We start from the raw sequence: 19,001 nt of genomic DNA, 5'->3' as shown, positions 1-19,001 counted from the left end.
TTGCACTCACATAAAAATGGCACTATAATTTTATAATTATAATCTGAATTATATAATTGTAACGATATATACATAACTATACTTTTATAAATAAACATTTGGTTAAAAACATATAAAAAATCAAACTAAGCATTATTTTGTACTTTGTCTAATCTTGTAGGCTCCTATAGCTTACTCCTATGCAAAGCATAGCAACCTGAGGCAAAATATAGGCATAAAAAGAATGCCATTGAACACAGTAAAACATTTTATAATCAAAATGAACATCACTACCTGGTTATGAAATAGAATGACCTTCAATTTGTCAATTGCTATTGTTAGTTATTTAATGTATTGTAAATTATGACAGATGTATTTGTAATTATTGTGTTACTTTTTTGTGTTTATTCGTGCAGTCCATGTTTTTATTTAGGTTTTTTTAATCTAGTATATTTTTAATCACAAACTTTACTTCAATTGCATTGCTTATTTATATTTTTTATATTTGTTATGTAAACCGTTATGTAAATATATTATGTTAATTGGAAACAAATCTCAGTCCATGGTCTACTCTTCAGACGTTACAGTGTGTACGTTGTAGCTAACCACCTTTACAATGATTGGCTAGGACGCGGTTTTCTTGCATACGTCACTCTGATTGGACAAGACTCCAGTTTTTAAATTTCAGCGGGTGGAACTGGCTTGAGTGTTTTCGACTTGACATTGTAGCGTCAGCAAGGCAGCTGACTCGTTAATGAAAGGTTTTCATTAACAACATTGTGAGTTGCGGGACATTTGTCGTGGAAAAATCTCATAAAGGCAGTCGAGGTAGCAATACTGAAGTCATGTCTTTTTCGAGGGCTCCTGTGAAACGATTTAATGAAGACACTGGTAAGTGTAACCTATCGATGTTAACATAGCCTACTGTGTTAGCTACTGTTGTGTCGCTATCCCAGCTAGCGATAGCGTGCTAATAAGCAATTCGAAAACAAAACAGGGTAACGAGCAAGTTCATGTAGCTAACTTTTGTTAGCCAGGTAGTTACTCAAGTCGCTACTAATATCTAGCTTGGTTATCTAAAACAAACAACAAGAGACAAATGCAGTAGCTAACGAGAGCGAAGTTGAAAGGTGAAAGTTGCGTCTAATGTTAAAACTTAACTCACAAGAGGTCACAAACGTGATCCGTTTCAAGCAGCATATGACTTGACGTTACTCAACTCGCATTATATAACGTTAATGTAATTTGTTTTAGGTTGCGCCCCTGCGCCTGGTGCATACGAGGTTAAGTCCGGTGGAGCCAAGGGTGCTGTTTCATTCCAGAAAGCAGAGCGCTTCAAGCCCCTCAAACGTGAGTTCCAAGACGTTCTGTTTGATGTCATGCATGATCTGGCGTTTAGAGTATTCGGTGCCTTGTAAAGGACCGTTTCTTCTGCTTAACGTTAACTTTCTTCTTCATATTTAAAATAGCTGACGGAACTGTATCACCATCACCTATGAAAGATGTTCCTGCGTCCCCAATTCGTCGAACAATGTCTGTCGATGGTTTGGTGAGTTTGATACTAATGTAGTGGAGCAAAAACAAAACCCAGCTCTATAAAAACAAGATGAGGGTCTAATTTCTTGATTTTTCATCCAGGTTGAAGGGGCGAGCGCCAAAAAAGACAAGATAAATATGTCCCTACAGATGAAACGACAGAATCTCCTGGAGAAAGAGGTTAGCCAGAATCATAACAGCACACGATTTACACACATCCGCATCCAAAGTAGTCATGGGGGGATGGCATTGTGTTATAAAACCGTCTTCACAAGGGCAGAGATCTTAGACTATACTAGATTCTGCATACTTGCACTGGGACTGTCTGTACCACCTTGGGCATGATTATGACATACCTTTCACAACTCTATCTGATGGTTTCAGACTACACTATACAAGACAATATGTTTAAATGCTGAACCAGACTTGAGTATATAACCGCACTGCTCCAACATTCTTGCTGGCGGTTGTAGATCCGGTCTCTGGTGCAGCAGAAAGGGGAGCAGGATCGCCGGCTGCTGGCCCTGGAGGAAGAGGTGAAGAAGCTGGAGGCTAAGCTGCTCGCCGCCACCAGAGAGAAGACGGGCATGGCTGCCAACATGGCCTCGCAGGAGAGGCAGCTTGGGGAGCTGAAGAAGACAAACGAATTCTTGAAGAACAAGGTCAGGGTTACAGATGATCACTTGGCTCTGACACTCCAATATCAATATGTCAACTTAATGTTCCTGTTGCTCAACTGAGGGAAAGAAGGGTACCACTACCACCAAGGTTATGGGTCCGTTTCCTGTGGCACACGCATACTGATCAAATGTATGCCTTATTTCTATTGAAAGGCGCTGTGGATGAAAGCATTTGCTAAATTGTTTTTGTCTCCTATGACATATGTCTATATATCATGCAAATATTTCAAATAGAAGTGTTTTAAAACGTTTATTAAAATCACTGGACTATTAACAGAAACCAAACACCATCATCAGTTGTAAAGGCGTGACAGGAAGTAACTAGCAAAAATACACACCGAGGTCACATGGTATGAGTCACATGACTACTAGGGATGGACTTAAATGCATTTTTAGGGCTGATACTGATATCTATATCTAATGGCTTAGGATGGCTGATGACAGATATTTGGCTGACATCATTTTCTCATATTTGGCTGTTGCTCAAACTAAATACATAAAGGGAATTAATTTGCAAATAAACAAGCAATGTGCAGATCTTACACCACCAGGGAATAATCCTTGCCTTACAAACTTAAAAGTAGAAAAATCTGTGACCAATCTCTGAAAGGCAAATGAATGGCACCAACGATGGCATTGACTAAAGTAGCAAAGATGGGGAAGAGCTAACTTTAACAAGCCAGCCAGCTAAATTAAAGGCTGAGCTACTGTTCAGCCATTTAACACATTTTATTACCTTCTTTAAAATGAACTTGCATAGACATATTTCAAATAGATGTGTTTTACGTTCTACAGACTGTGTTGTTTTGTATACTCAAAGACCTCTGATATTTGATCTAGATAATGTTGTTTCTGCTATGCTCTCCAGTTTTCATCTGACACATCCAAGAAAAAGATCAACACTCTCAGTATGGAACTGATGGAAGCAAGGAATAAAATAGACGCTAAAGATAAGGTAAAACAGTGTTTCCTTTGTTACGCTGTCAAAATGTTACTGTCTAGCAGTGGGAATGAAAAATGACACACAATGTCATGGACATGCATACCCAGATTTGTCTGTTGATTATTCTCATGCTTATTCATTTGCACTAGGAATTGAGTTTCCTTCAAATAAATCTGGAAGGCAAAGTCAAGGTTTTAGAGATCGATCTAGAAGCTTCCAGAGCCACTCTTGCTGCCCTCAAGGAAAGAAACGACGACCTGGGTGAGTTTGTTTAGCTTTAGAATAAGGAAGATGTTATGAGATAACAGCCACTAACATTTGTTTGTTCCGTCTTCAGAGGACCTTCACAAAGAGACGAAGTCACACAATGAAGAGCTTGAAACAGAAATGGACAAACTTCATGGTAACTAATTTGTTTTTATTTAGTTTACTGTGAAATGTGCATGCACACCAATTTGTACTGTCAGTTTCTCTATGTACTTCAATATTTTCTCCTTAATAGCTGTGATTCAGGAACTAAGGGAGGAAGTCAAGATTCTTCAGGAGTACCTGGATACCGCCAATGAGGAACTTCTGGTACAATTTCATGCGTTTGTAGTAGTAGTAGTAGTAGTACAGTTTGTCTTTGACCCATATGTAGACATGTATATGACAATGCCTTACAGTGGCTGTGCTCTGCACTCGAGTGTTGAACTACTGAGTAATGTTAGCAAACCCTGTAGACTAAGACGAACTCAGTGGACAGAGCTAAGCTGCTTTATATGTGTATATGTAATTATAGGTCATGGTCATAGGTAACAATGTTGTCATAGCCATCAGCATTCGCAGGTAAAGGTCTTACTATATGGGAGAGTTAAAAAGGCCATACACCCACACAGGAGAATTAATAAATAAATGATGCACTGTCACTTATTTAAACATCAAGTTCATCACGGTTGAATAGTAGTTTAATATTTCCCAGTGGTTATCGAAAAGTATTTTAGTTTGAAATGCTTGTATTTATTTAGCTGCTGCGTTGCATGACATTTAACCCTATGTACAGTAGGTCTCCTCGCTTTCAAGTGGGGTCTTTGCGGCTGACCTGATCTCTTTTAACTTGAATGATTTCTCTGCGTGAAGGATTTGCGCCATAAGCTGAAGGCCTCCCAGGAAGCACTGAAGAAGCTCGAGCTGAAGAAGGAGGACGGCAGTGAGGAGCTGCAGGCCTCCCAGGATGCCGTGCGGCAGCAGGAGCAGGAGCTGGCTCGGCTGCGGGTGGTGTTGCGCCGGACGGAGGAGGAGCTGGATCAGCGTGTGGCTCACCTGGGGGACAGGTGTATGGTGCTGGAGGAAGAGAGAGGTGAGGTGTCACCTGGGGGACCGGTGTATGGTGCTGGAGGAAGAGAGAGGTGAGGCGTGTGGCTCACCTGGGGGACAGGTGTATGGTGCTGGAGGAAGAGAGAGGTGAGGTGTCACCTGGGGGAGAGGTGTATGGTGCTGGAGGAAGAGAGAGGTGAGGCGTGTGGCTCACCTGGGGGAGAGGTGTATGGTGCTGGAGGAAGAGAGAGGTGATGCGTGTGGCTCACCTGGGGGAGAGGTGTATGGTGCTGGAGGAAGAGAGAGGTGATGCGTGTGGCTCACCTGGGGGACATGTGTATGGTGCTGGAGGAAGAGAGAGGTGAGGCGTGTGGCTCACCTGGGGGACAGGTGTATGGTGCTGGAGGAAGAGAGAGGTGAGGCGTGTGGCTCACCTGGGGGACAGGTGTATGGTGCTGGAGGAAGAGAGAGGTGAGGCGTGACGGCGGTGTGGCTCACCTGGGGGACAGGTGTATGGTGCTGGAGGACGAGAGAGGTAAGGCGTGATGGCGGTGGCCCCGCCGACAGCTTCACTTCACACAGAGGCAGAGCTACTCTGGTCTACTGTGTTTTGAATACTAGTCTTGTAGGGGAAGGATGGATAGATGGATGGATGGGTGGGTGGGTGGGTGGGTGGGTGTAAGTCGTCAGTGCAAATGGAACATAAGTCAAGTCAGTGCTTGCAAGATGCTTTAAGGGAAAGGCTAAAGAACCATGAAGCATGGAACCATCTACTTTGATTTGTGCCACAGGGTAGTTTTTATTTCTGCAGTGTTTAATCTGACTCTCTGTGTGTGTGTGTGTGTTGCCTCTACAGCCAGGACCCAGGAGGAGGGCTTGCGACGTGTCCAGGAGCTGAAATCGGAAATCAGTTCCCTGGAGGAGAGCCGGCGAGTGGAGCGGGAAGAACTGGTGGAGCTGAAGGAGAGCCACAGCACGCTGAGCACCCAGCTGGAGGAGGAGAAGGTAAAGAGTAGTAATAATAATAATAATAAATATAGCTGCAAGCAGCGATGCGGATTCCTCCAAAGATTGCAAAACCAGGGGGAAATGTATATTCTTCACAATTTTGGAAAGAAGAGTGAAGAAGGGAAAGAAAGAAGTGTCTTGCTGAAAGACGCTTTGACAGGGAATTGAACTAACAACCTTCTGATTACTAAACGACTTCTCTACCACTGTCACCTAGGGTTACATCTCAAAGATTTGCTTAGATATTACTTCACTTCCTGTATGGCGGCTTTTCTGCTGAATTTGAGTGGCTATACTGGACAAGTGGTTGTGAGGATCAAAATTCTATGAATACTTTTTGTGAGGCTTGGTCTGAAGATCATCTCTGGTGATTTTGAAGAAGATTTGACCAAAATTGTAGGAGGAGTAAGCTTTCAAAGTTTTTTTGATAAAACCGGGAATAACAGAAAATCTATAAACCGAAAATTGGCGCCATTGAACGTTGAATTCGTCTTGATCCACGGAATCCAATGGTACCTCATTTTTGAAAATCGGTCAAACGGTTCAAAAGTTACAGTGTTAACAAAAGTCCAACTTTGACCCGTTGGTGGCGCTAGTGTGGTCTAGTGGGAGACATGGAACTTGGTGAGAGTAAAGAAGGGACTGTCCTAAATGAGTGTGCCAAATTTCAGAAAAAGTTACCATATGGGATTTGAGAAAAATTGTAGGAAGAGTAGGCTGTCAAAGCAGTTTGATAAAACCGGTAATAGCGTAAAATCTATACAAACGAAAATTGACGCCATTGAACGTCGAATTCGTCTTGATCCAAGGAATCCAATGGTACCTCATTTTTGAAAATCGGTCAAACGGTTCAAAAGTTGTGTGTGTTAACAAAAGTCCAACTTTGACCCGTTGGTGGCGCTAGCGTGGTCTAGTGGGAGACATGAAACTTGGTGTGAGTAAAGAAGGGACTGTCCTTAATGAGTGTGCCAAATTTCAGAAAAAGTTACCATATGGTTCTAGGGGCTGCCATTGACTTCCATGGTACAAACATAATAATAAGAAAACCTACAATAACAATAGGTTTCCTCCTGACGGAGGAATCCTAATAATGATAATAATAATAATAATTCATTTTATTTGTAGCACACTCTTCATTCAGAAGAATCTCAGAGTCACCTGATTGTCTTCTGTCTCTCTTATCAGTTAGTCCCGGAACACGACTCCCCTCAGGGGAGCAGTGAGTGTTTCTGCATGTTGAAAACAAGTTCTGAATTATTTAGCGGGTGTGTCACGCTCAACTGAGGTGGCCGATTCTAATGATGAGTGACACAGAAGAGCAGGTGTGACTGCTAGGTTTTCGCCCCCTTGGTTGCTGCCTGCGGTGGTTGGCTTATTTAACATCTAGCACTATTTTCTAGTTAGTTAGAATTTCAGGAACTGTTTGTCCTGTGCGGATTAGACTATTAAAAAAGTTGTCATACTTGCCTGCAATCTGCAACTTTGATTAACTGCTGTAGAGTCTACCTGTCAAACTGGTCCTGCATGTCATGGAGCACATGACCTACTTTACCTGCTCCCTCTGCATACGTGCTTGTCACTGGGAATTGAGTTGGGTTATTCTCCTCGGGGCCTTGATTCCGAGATCTCACAGACCACGTCTATATACTTCCACCCTATACTGACGGCGCAATTAAGCAGTGACAATAGTCTGTTGATTGATAAATACACAGGAAAGTTATGGTAGTTGTTACCGAAGTATGGTAGTTGATGTAAGACAGAAAATGGTTGTGATAAACAATGAAAATGTCATAGGAAAAGTACAATAATACTGTATGAGATTTTAACATGCCAGATCTCTATTTTCCTATCCAATTGCTTGACATTGCTCAAAATTACACAAAACCTTTTCATAAGTTGATTAAAAACGTTGCCGTCTGCTATTATAAGGCTGATCTTTTTTGTCCCTCTCTGCCTCCCATCCGTGTGGTGCTCAGGAGCGTACCCACTCCATGAAGGCCACTCTGGAACGGGAGTGGGATGTGGCGGCAGGAGAGCGCCGGAGGCTGGAGGCGGAGCTGGAGGGGGCGTTGGACGAGCTGTCGGCTCTGGAGGCTCAGGAGCACAGGGGATTGGGCGATCTGCTGAACCTGCAGGGCTGCAACCAGGAACTGAAAACCGAGCTGGACCACGCCACAGATCAGATCAACAGGTCAGAGGTTAAGTTTGTTGTCATGGTGATTTTTAGAATGTAGATTCAAATTTTGATCGTTAGATGTTTTATTGTGGTAACAGGAGACATGTCGAGAGGTCAGGGTTCAGATATGTTGTGGTGTTAGTGGACATACATTTTGGCATACGTTGGTTGGCTATTAGTCTCCAATAGCAGCTCAAGACGGAGCTCGACCAGGCCAAAGGTCAGCTCAAGAGGTCAAAGTAGTTGTCTCCCGACTGTAAACTCTCTTCAGGGAATGCCAAAGTCATGTCTGGTGCTGTGAGACCAGATGGTAAAAGACATGTTATGATGATCATGTTATCACATGAAATTTGATAGTTCATTGGCCCGGTTAGACTCTACTCTGAATAGGTTCTTAGTTTATTTCATAGTGCAGAAAAATGCATTTATATTTGGCCATAAGAAATTTGCATGAATGAATGCGCCGTTATATTTGACGCGTTGCTCGTTGTGTGGGCTAACTTGGGCTAACACCATCGACTTTTATACTTGTGCTAGAGGCACATTTGACTCGTTGCACTCTTCTCCTAAACGATAGGAGTTGCTGCCGGGACGAATACCATCTAAACCGCTGGAAGTCGCAATAAGAAGATAATGTGCCGAATTAGAGCACAGTGAAATATCTGACATGACCGTTAAACTGTATCATCAATATTCATTTGTGGATTATCGGGTCCTAAAAATGACTGGTTTGTGTTTATTGCTAGTCGCAAGACTAGCCTGTTAACTAACGTGAACCCTTGGTTAACATAAGTTGTTATGGTAAAATTCAAACCAGTTCAACTAATCAGACATTGAGAAGACTATCTTTACACGCGCTGTCCTTGAGTGTTGTATTCCAATTGTGTCGGTGCCGTCCGATCTGCTTGTTGTGTTGTAATTCGTGCATTTGCCCAGACTTCTAATGCGTTTGCACACACACCCAGGCTGTCGCAGTCCGTGGAGGAGCAGCGGAGCGAGGCGGAGGAGCGGGTGCGGTCGCTAGAACGGGAGGTGGCCCGGCTCAGCCAGGAGCTGCAGGAGGAGCAGCAGCGGCAGGACTGTCTCGAGCAGACACAGGAGAAGACCAGGGAGGAGTATGCCAGGTATGCCCAGACCACTCCCTTACTCACTCACTCATTTGGTGCAGATTAAATTCAATTCAATTAAAGTTTGTATAGAATTTTATATAGAATGAGAGGCCTGTTTCACTTGATGCAGTTAGTAATGGTTTGATTTTGTGTGTGATCCTTCCCTCATGCCTGTGCTTTGTGTGTGTTTTTCATGCGTGTGTAAAATCCTACCCAGAATGCTGCTGGAATCCCGCACACAGCTTGCACAGAAGGAGGAAGAGCTGGAGTGTGCTCAGGATGCCCACGACCGTGCCCTCCGTGGCCTGCAGGAGGAGCTGGAGAGCCAGAGGGAGATGCAACTGAGTACAGTGGAGAAGAGCAGCACCCTTGTCCAGCTGGTAGAGGAGAGGAGATGTGCCCTGGAACAGCTGGAGAAGGAGAGGAACCACATCCTGGAGGAGCTAGAGAAGGAGAGAAAGGAAAGGAGTAGCACCCTGGAACAGCTAGAGGTGGAGAGGGAGGGGAGAAGCCGTGCCTTGGAACAGCTGGAGAAGGAGAGAGAGGAAAGAAAAAGCTCCCTGGAACAGCTAGAGGAGGAGAGGAGCAAGGGTCTGGAACGGCTACAGAAGGAGAGGGAGGAGAGAAGCCGTGCCTTGGAACAGCTGGAGAAGGAGAAAGAGGAGAGAAGAAGATCTCTGGAACAGCTAGAGGAGAAGGAGAGGGACGAGAGAAGTAGCATCCTAACCCAGTTGGAGAAGGAGAGGAGCAACAACCTGGAGCAGCTAGAGAAGGAGCGGGAGGAGAGGAGCTTTGTCCAAGCCGAGCTGGAGAAAGAGAGGCAGGAGAGGAGCAGCATCCGAGTCCAGTTTGAGGAGGAGAAGAGCAGCCTCCTAGCCCAGTTTGAGGAGGAGAAGAGCAGCCTCCTAGCCCAGAAGGAGAAGGAGCGGGAGGAGAGGAGCAGCATCCTAGCCCAGTTTGAGGAGGAGAAGAGCAGCCTCCTAGCCCAGCTGGAGAAGAGGATGGAGGAGAGGAGCATCATCCTAGCCCAGTTGGAGAAGGAGCAGGAGGAGAGGAGCAGCGTCCTAGCCCAGTTTGAGGAGGAGAGGAGCAGCATCCTAGTCCAGTTTGAGGAGGAGAGGAGCACCATCCTAGCCCAGCTGGAGAAGGAGCGGGAGGAGACTGCCAGGCTTGAGCAGCGGAGGAGGGACTCGGTAGAGGGCCGTATGGCAAAGGCCGGCAGTCTCCAGGCCAGGATGGAGTCCGTTGAGGAGGGGAAGATGGAGCTCCAAAGAAGGCTGGAGGAGGCCGATGAGGAGAGGCGGGGGCTCCGTGTGCGGGTGGAGGACCTGGCGGAAGAGAGGGAGAACCTGCAGAGGCAGCTGGAGCAGGAGAGGGAGGAGATGGAGGCGCGCCTCACACAAGCACGTGAACAGAGGTGAGCACTCTACCTATGGTCGAATAGAACAGAATAGAATACCACCAACTAAGGATATTAATGAGCAGAAGATTTCCATGCATGTTTAGTCCTGAATCTTCAGTAAACTTGTTTTATTCTTTAAATAAGGTGCATATTTGACCACTGTAGGGGGGGTTGTCTGATTGGAGATTTAATAATAATAATAACAATAAATAAAGATGGAAAAATGGCATGGCTGACAACTCTCTCTCTCTTTGGCTCTCCTTAGCTCAAATGATGCAGAGATGGAAAAGTGGAAAAACCTGTACGAGGTGCTATATTCCAAAGTCCAGCCTTTCCAGGTAAGTGTTGCTGCTTATTGTTATTTATACTGACCTGACCGACTGAAGACTAAGGGCCTTTGGAGGTGCAGGAGCAGGAGACGGCCTGACTGACTGAAGTCTAGGGGCCTTTGGAGGGGCCCAGGAGCAGTCTATCAGTAACATGTCCCCCGTTCACTTAGACTAAGAAAAGCAGTCAATCCCGCAGAGCTTCCCTGTAGACACACAGGCTACTGTTGCAGGGTGTCGCAGTTCCACTGCGTTGGGTGGGTTGAAGACTCTTATCTCAGTGGCTCCACATTTGGTCAGTCAGGAAGGCACAACCACTAGTTATCTTCTTCTTGCCTTTGATGTCCAGTCACAAGCCCTGTCTCAAACCTTTCAGCTGCCTCTGTCCTGACTTTTGAAACACATATTAACCTACAAATACACACACACACACACACACACACACACACACACAATGAAGCTGTACTAATGTCTCCGCCTGTAATAATAGTCAGTTAGCCTTGACTTCCTTTCTCTAGCTGTCCCACTCATGTGCCTTTGCGTCCTCTCCTCCCCCTCTGCAGGAGCAGCTGGACAACTTTGCGGCGGAACGGAGCGCCCTCCTCAACGAGAAGGGGGCCACGCAGGAGGAACTGACCCGCATATCGGACGCGTACGCCCGCCTGATGGGTCACCAGAACCAGAAGCAGAAGATCAAACACGTCATCAAGCTCAAGGGGGAGAACTTCGACCTCAAAGAGGTCAGACTCCGTGAGGGTTTCAGTCCCTACAGCCATGGGGTTGGGACTGGTGTTGAACTGGGAAGATATTTAAAAGTTCTCATGTTGATGTCATTCATTTCACTACAGCATGTATGGCAAATGAAAGAATCTCTGATGGTCTCAAAGTTTGTTGATATTCATATGTTCTGAAAATATTCTTTACCAAACATAGATTAATTTAATACTCTCTCTCTCTCTCTCTCTCTCTCTCTCTTTTTTTTTTTTCTTTTTTTCTCTCTCTCTTTTCTGTCTGTGTGTCTGTCTGTGTGTGTGTGTGTGTGTGTGTGTGTGTTCGCATCTCCAGGAGGTGACTAAGCTGAGGGCTCTGGCGTCGAAACAGAAGAGGGAGCTGGAGCAGCTGAGGCCAAGCCAGGGGCCGTCTTTCGACCCCAGCAAGGCCTTCAAGCACGACCACAAGGAGAACCAGTGCCCACCCGCCACTCTGAAAGCCGGTAAGCTCCCGTTCCCACAAAGCTACTTCACACTGCCCCAGCAGACGGCTAATAGCTGCTGGGTGGTAGTGTGGGTCAGTGTGTTTAGCCCATTTGTTACCCCATTAGTGTAGGTTGGCATTTCTTGGAGGTTTTTTGACCCAATGTTGAAAAACTTTCAAGCTCATGGTACCTTTTTTGGGGCACAATTGCCCTGAAAAGCCAACCAATTCAAATCTTTGTGGACCACTTGTAGTGATGTATTTTTGTCCAACGGCATGGCGAGTAATTTTGTAGGATGCATTTTGGAAAGCTACTCAGAATGTTGCACTGCATAGCTCATAGTCAATTGGGCAAAATGTTAGATGAACATTGCAAAGAAGGGGGACACTGTGGCGCAACCATATACGGGCTTGAACGCCCACAGGGACACGGGTTCGAATCCGACCCGCGGTCATCTCCCGATCCCACTCCCCACCTCTTCTCTCCATCTCATTTCCTGTCCAAACCTTCGCTGTCCTATCTGATTAAAGGCAAATCAATAAACATACTGTATGTAGACCTCACTAACATTTGTGCATTCTTGATGTTCTAGGGAACAGACCTCGTTAAAGACGGCGTGCAGGATGAAACCTGGACAGAGAATTGGTGACACCGAAAGCTTAGTGTACATTTTGGGTTGCCCACACAAGCGGACATCATGATGCATTTTTTTCTTCATATGCCTTTCCTTTTAGTGTGGCTGTCGTTCTTCTGCTTGTTACTGGGCTATGATTATATGTGCATTATATGTGCTATAGTATGCCAGCTGTATGCATGTAAGGGCCTTGTACCTTAAAGTACATGTCACAGTATGTCAGCTCTTTTTAAAAGAATATAAAAGCCATGTTAATGTTGTTTACGAATGTTAGAGATAATGTGGTACACTGTATTCCAAGCTGTCATTACAGCACTTTTTAAATAAAATATTCTATCTTTTTCTCACATGTACATTTTAAAGCGTTGTCTGTCTGTTCTATACCCCTGATCAGAGCATCTCTGCGACATGCGTATTATTCTGAATTTGCCTCCAAACATTTTGAATAATGAAACCAATAGTTTATAAAAAGTTTACGAAACATTTATATAGAAGTTATGTTAGATTTCTACTATGTTCTGTATGCCACATGAGAAAAGGCTCCATTCAATCAATAATCATTTAGAAACACATTCATCCTTTTACTATATGAACATTTAAAGTAGTGCCTGTCAGAAAAATGTAAAAAAAAAATAATCTTTTACATCATCTCTCACTGAATACTGACATTTTGTGTATGTGCAGACAAGCCTTTAATTCTACACAGTTCTGCTAGAGAAGCTAAAGTAATCCATAAAGGCATAGCCTTCATACATCATTCAAACCATTTAAAAGCAACTTGGACATTCACAGAAACTTCACTTAATCAAATTAAAAAGCTTTGATATACTATGGAATTTTCTTCACAGTACTACTTTTAGTAATTATATGGTATTAGATCGAGAGGGTAATTTAGTTATTGGATGAGTGTTTCCACCATGGAACTGCAGTGTACCAATGACCGTCTCAAAAACACGGTAACAGACAGCCTCGCTTTCATACTTCAGGAACCAATCCAATCAACTTGTGAGGTGGGACTTTTACATATCATTAGCATAAGGTTATGTCGAAACGAGAGGTATCAGCAAAGCCACGTTTATCTAATTAGCATATTCATAGCTCTGTGAATACTTAATAAGACAAGAGTGTAGAGTTATATACCAGACATTTTATGGCCATGAACAGATTTTTTTTCTCATTAAAAAAAACTTCTAAATATGTATGTATGTATTTTTGAGGAACAGAGATGTGTTTTGGGGGGTTAATCAATGCCAGGAGAGGAACTTTAAATAAAAAATGTGCATGTGTGAACTTGACAACCTACTTTGTTTAAAATATGGGGAAACAATTACGATAATTTAATTATAGCCTACACATGTGCTACAGTTCTGAAATTGACCCGTTACTCACTGTTAATGAAGTAAGATCTACTCCCTACAGGCTAAATGTATGAATATAATACTATTGTGGATAACTTCATTCTAATAATATTTTCAGCTGTAACCCCAGGTGAAAGCATTCCTTCAACAAGTCAAGATTACACAGAATATTTTCATTTTAAGTGGTAGGCTATGCATTAATAGTTCTCATTAATGCTGAGTGTAGATGGGGTGTGTTGCCAACACTTACTGTATAATGGCCTACTCATGTGTTCTCAGAAAGCAGGAAAAAAAGGCTGAGCTTGTGAAAACTGGAGGAGAGCAACCTCCTGCTAAGAAGTTCATTCTAAACAGGCACATGAAGGCCCAAAATGCAGCGGGTCCAGGGTCCAGTTCTGACCTCTCTGGCAGCTCAATGTCTACCCTTTATGTACAGGGCAATATACCAATTGTTTTGATTACAGTTAAAAAATACGGTGTTTCTCATGCCTGACTTGAAAGGGATACTAATGAGCTGCCCAAGCAAGTAGACTCATGATACCATTTGCTTGTGTTTGTATCTGTATCAGTATTTGTTTACATATCTCAAATCACAATATTGACCACAATAATCGCAATATGACTTTTTTTTTATCAAATCGCCCTAATTAAGATGAAATCTCTTGTAAAACCTACATTACATTTTGCATAAGTGAGATGAAACAATGGCCGACTAAGGAAGTATCAGAACATAGCCACTGAAAAGTAACTTTAAACCAAAGGAGAGCTATGGTGAGCTAACACACACACATAGCGGATATTTAATGCTATAATTGGGTTTAAAAAACTAAGAGTTTTACACCAACAGTGACAATGTAATAGGCCTATAAATCCAACAGGGTCTATGTACCTATGAAAAAATGAAAAGTAACCCTGGAAGATAAGCATGATATCATTGACCACAGTGTGTGTACATTTTTCAAACCCCAAAAGGAACTGTGGCTTTAATTCCTGCTATTGTTAAAATAATAGCATGAAAATGAGGCAAAGCCTTGGCAACCCTTTGGTTAAGCCCAAGATACACTTATGTATACTGTGTAGATATATACATTTCCCTTTTTGAACAGAAGAGGGCAGTAGACATCCACAAAAAAAAAAAACATTCAGGCCCAGCTTGCTTCTGTAATACAGCAGTCTTGCTCATAATTCATTTCCCGATGAAAATGACACAAATTCCCATGTAGATGCAAATTGATCAATATTTTATTGCTGCTAACACACAACCAATTACAGAGATGAGTCAGTCCTGTATCTGAGACAAACAAAGATGTGTTGCGGTGGTGGGTAGGTGTGAAACCAGTGATCCAGAGTTGAATTGAGCAGTTTAGCTGCCAGTCTTTGGTGTAGCCTCAGTGGCTCTGACAGAACCGACGCATCGGTCATGTGCGGCGTGTCAGTTGCAGTAGTCCTGCAGGTGGTAGATGCTGCATGGCTGGTGGCAACACTGTTCTACTATGCCTCTCTTCATTCTCACCTCCATGCGCACGTTCACCGGATGCTTCTGTCTCCCCGGGACTGATGACTTGGAGAGGAGAACTAGGAGGAAGGAAGAAAGAAGAAAACTGTTTGCAGATATCACGTCCACACACAGTAAAACACACAGAATATATAGAGAATTCTGTATGTGGAGGAAGTGGAGTCCCTGATCTGTGAGGGGGGCCCTCTACCATGTTTTCCCAGGTAACAGTAGCCTTACCCAGGAGAGCTGCCAGGTCCCTTTTGCTCTTGCTGGGACTGTAGAAGAAGCCATTGTCACCACACACCAGGTACAGAGCCTCCACCAGGTGAGAGCCACACAGGTATTGGGGCGGAGCGGTCAAGCCTCGTGGGAAACAGGAAGTAAGAAGCAGCAGCACCACAGGGGCTGCTGGGGGTAGGCGGGCCATCCGGAATGCTGCAGGACACGGAAAGATGTACAAAACAATTTGATCAAAGCTATGCAGTACAACCATGGGATGGGTCTCATAGAGTTTTCAGAAGAAGAATGGATGGAAGTTGAGAATGTTTCGTAATCCAAGTTGAGTGAGTGAGGCTTCAGTCTGTAATATAGCTGTGATTTAACAATTACTAGAGACAACTTACCTGTGGATAGCTGTGGAAGTAGTTTGGACATGAGAAGGTGTCCACTGTTCTTTTATACTCCCTGGCTACAATGACGCCTTTGATCACATCAGCGGAAAAACCTAAGTTGCCATCTAATGCTTGTAGGTACATAATCACGCTCATCTTGCTAAGTGGTATTAGGGAAAGACGCTTCGGGGACCAGAGGTAGATCAGTTCAGCTTGTTGCTTAAGATACAGAGACAAATCTACAGATGGCTCACACTGAAGCGCAAGCAATCACTTTTTTTTAATGAGAAGCATAGAGTATTGTGGTGTGCTGGGGGTTTCCCAGCATGCTTTGGGGCAAGAGACTGCTGTGTCTGTTAATCTGTAGTGTTCTGTCCCAGTGATGTGATTCATGTCTCCCTTTTCTGTCTGGTGTTAGCGTCTGTGTGAGTTATCATTTCGTCCGCATTTATAGCTGTTTGTTAGGGTCTGTGTGTTAGCCCCTGTGCTAGTTAGCGTATCTGTCACTGCATTTCAAAGTTTCAAAGTTTTACCTGCCAGCTGTTTCTCCCAGTATGGTGTCAGTGTTTTCTGCCTGTCTGTGTGTTACAATAAAAGGCCTATGGCCGGAAAAAAAAGGAGACAACACTTTGTCTTCTTCACTGCAGTGCCAGTTTGGCTAGCGGATTGTTGCAGACGACACCAGAGATAAACTGGTCGCCTGCCTAAAGAGTAAGAGCCCTGGTGCTTATGCCACGGATCTTCATCATGGCTAGCCCACCTTCAACGACATCGAGCAGACAGAGCTTGTGCCCCAAGCATTCATCCGGGGTCTGTGGATGGAGCACATCCTGCAGTCCCATTGTGTGAAGCACCTGGTGCATCAGGCTTACCGGAGGAAAGCAAGGGGGGTGGACGGCCAGGCAGTCCACAGAAAGGTGCTTCCATTGTGGGGAGCCGGGGCCACATGGGATGCCATTGCCCAGCTCTGACTCCATGAAGCCCAGCACCCCTGATTCAGCTGGGCCGGATGAATGGCTTATATGTTGTCTGCAACCTGGAAGGCACTTCCTGCTGGGCCCTGGTGGAAATGGGGTCCACCATCTCCCTGGTCCATCCTGGAATGCTGCCAGGTGGTCGCTGCAGGTGGTGGTGGCTGGTAAAGCGGTCCACCACCCGTTCTGGCTGGCCGACATCCAGGACCCTGTTGGGCTGTATCTGTTGGTCAGGTCCGGAGCCAGGCTACTTGTGGGCGCTGACGCTCCACGCTTCTGGCAGAGGGGGGGGGGGGGTCTGACAGGGACCTTCCACACTGCTGCTGCTGACTAGAGGGGCTACCACATTGATGCTGCCAGCCCAAGGGTCCCCTGCATTGGCATCGCCAGCGTGGGAGTCCACCACACCAACACTGCCAGTCCAGTTGGAGCCGCTGCTGCCATCAAAGCCGCCACAAGCCGAGAGGAGCGGCTGCACAGCTACCAGGTCAGGGGTTCTCTGCATCGCCGCCACCAGCCGAGGGGAGCCCTCCACGCCGTGACCGTCGCGGGCACAGTCATCGCTGGCCGAAGGGAACTCCTGCACCGCTGCCAGTCCAGAGGTCTTCCTCCACATTGTCGCCGCCAGCCAGCCAAACGTTGTTCATGTCTCTCTTTAGTGTCTGGTGCTAGCCTGTATGTTAGCCCCTGTGTTAGTTTGTGTATCTGTCAACGTTACTGTCTTTGTTAAGTCGAAGTTAGACCTGCCTTCTGTTTCTCCCAGTGTGGTATCAGTGTATCCTGCCTGTCTGTGTGTAGAAAAAGGAAACAATGTGTTGTTGCCCTCTACAAAGAGCCCACAGACGTTGCAGTGTACTCTATGGGATGGCTGTCGCATTAGCGTGGAAGTGGGAAGTTTAAGTTTCGATACAGAGACAGAGTTCAGTGGAAAGTGTGTTTGTCCTTAAACAGCCAACTAAAGGTTGTCCTCATAGAGGAATGTGAGGAAAAAATGAAAAAGGTTATGATGGCTAAAAGGATTTGGGGAGTTCTAAATACATGTTCAAGGTCCAACTTGAAAGGCCCAACTAAAAAGTACTTCTTCGGGGGAATTCTGCAAAGGCTACATCGCAGAGATACATCATCCTCACCTCAAAAGGATCACTTCAAACAGTGTCACATCAAAAATCTCAAGGCCGCAAGAGGAAGTAAGGAGTAAGCGTGAAGTCACGAAGGTAAAACTGTCTAGACTAGCTTACTTTTTTCTTCTTCTTTTCATTTGAATATTTACCAGGATTTGCCATGATTTCGTCAGCCCTGAAATAACAAACTAACTACATGCATAACACATGCTGTTTTTCAACAGAAGATGCACAACTGCAAAGAGTAGGCCTAAATTATATAGAAATGATCAAAGGAACTAACTAACAGGCCTACTTATGCAATAACACTCGCAAATACACTCGGACAATTGATGTTCTGATAACTATAAAACATTGACCTATGGGCAAAACTTGTACCCTGGAAAATAATATGATATAGTTGATCAACGATGCAACGGTTTGGGTACTCTGTGAGTCATTGAAGCAGCAGACCTACTTGGGACGCGTGCACTGGTACCAGGGCCTGTCATTGTTGGAATCTGGTGGTAGTTAGCTAGCTAATTCACTACGGCAAGACGAGAAGGCTATGGAAATAAGGAGGTTTTTCAAAAAGGAAAAGAACGTAGGCATGAAAGGGAATTAAATGATGAGAGCCGTTTACACTCAACTTTAATATCACCCAGAATCGATCTCCAGACAGCAGTAAACCTCCGTTTCCGAGACAAAGGCTGCCGTTGTGTTTTTTAATATTCAAACAATATAACGTCCACATGACATGTCATTTCTGTTTATAAAAATCTCACAAATGTTTTCTTCTTCATCAACGCAAGTTTATGGGTTACCTGTTGCGATGTCCATGTCTCACCCATGTCAGTGTGACCCATAAAAGTGTTTTCATGTAGACAAGCAGTGTGGTATAATGGACGGGGTAATGTTCATGTGAGTCAGACAGATGACAGGCCCGGCATGCCATGAGTTGGCTTCAGGCTTACAGTTTCTGTCTCAAACTGCGTAAAAATGGTGCATTTAGCTGTCCAATTTTTTCCCCAGGGAGGATGCCTCCGGAGCCCCTACCGGTCTGGGCTAAGCCCCGAATGTTTTAAACTCCTAACGTTAGCAACGCTCCTGCTGGACCATAAAATTATATTTTCATGACATCTGCACTTTTACTTTAGGAAAAAGGGAAAGTGGGCA

At 44.6% G+C, this 19,001-nt stretch overlaps 2 protein-coding genes across 2 annotated transcripts; one reads left to right on the top strand and one right to left on the bottom strand.

Moving 5' to 3' along the window:
* The first annotated feature begins 673 nt into the window (after positions 1-673).
* Positions 674-12,646, top strand: LOC105902860 (hyaluronan mediated motility receptor). The gene is made up of 18 exons (XM_031558038.2): positions 674-870; positions 1,234-1,329; positions 1,449-1,528; positions 1,618-1,695; positions 1,989-2,177; positions 3,064-3,150; positions 3,288-3,399; positions 3,476-3,541; positions 3,641-3,714; positions 4,258-4,477; positions 5,291-5,439; positions 7,419-7,633; positions 8,584-8,742; positions 8,945-10,144; positions 10,395-10,467; positions 11,019-11,195; positions 11,521-11,668; positions 12,243-12,646. Exons 1-18 carry the CDS (start codon positions 825-827, stop codon positions 12,257-12,259), a joined length of 3,186 nt encoding a protein of 1,061 aa, XP_031413898.1. The 5' UTR covers positions 674-824; the 3' UTR covers positions 12,260-12,646.
* A 2,216-nt stretch (positions 12,647-14,862) lies between these two features.
* On the bottom strand, positions 14,863-15,807 carry insb (preproinsulin b). Its single transcript, XM_031587393.1, has 3 exons — positions 15,764-15,807; positions 15,378-15,575; positions 14,863-15,217 (listed from the first exon to the last, which is right to left on the bottom strand). Exons 1-3 carry the CDS (start codon positions 15,792-15,794, stop codon positions 15,075-15,077), a joined length of 372 nt encoding a protein of 123 aa, XP_031443253.1. The 5' UTR covers positions 15,795-15,807; the 3' UTR covers positions 14,863-15,074.
* Positions 15,808-19,001: the final 3,194 nt, after the last annotated feature.

The sequence above is a fragment of the Clupea harengus genome, chromosome 20, assembly GCF_900700415.2.
Source record: "Clupea harengus chromosome 20, Ch_v2.0.2, whole genome shotgun sequence".
Lineage (NCBI taxonomy): Eukaryota > Metazoa > Chordata > Actinopteri > Clupeiformes > Clupeidae > Clupea > Clupea harengus.
Note: the sequence above shows the minus strand (reverse complement) of the source record. Positions and strands in the feature narration are given on the sequence as shown.

Coding starts and splice junctions, on each gene's coding strand:
- LOC105902860 (XM_031558038.2), top strand. CDS start 825: ATGTCTTTTTCGAGGGCTCCTGTGAAACGATTTAATGAAGACACTG. Junction 5,440..7,418: donor CCCAGCTGGAGGAGGAGAAG/GTAAAGAGTAGT, acceptor TGTGGTGCTCAG/GAGCGTACCCACTCCATGAA. Junction 8,743..8,944: donor ACCAGGGAGGAGTATGCCAG/GTATGCCCAGAC, acceptor AATCCTACCCAG/AATGCTGCTGGAATCCCGCA.
- insb (XM_031587393.1), bottom strand. CDS start 15,794: ATGTCCAAACTACTTCCACAGCTATCCACAG. Junction 15,576..15,763: donor ACTTCCACAGCTATCCACAG/GTAAGTTGTCTC, acceptor CGTGTCCTGCAG/CATTCCGGATGGCCCGCCTA. Junction 15,218..15,377: donor GGACCTGGCAGCTCTCCTGG/GTAAGGCTACTG, acceptor CCTTCCTCCTAG/TTCTCCTCTCCAAGTCATCA.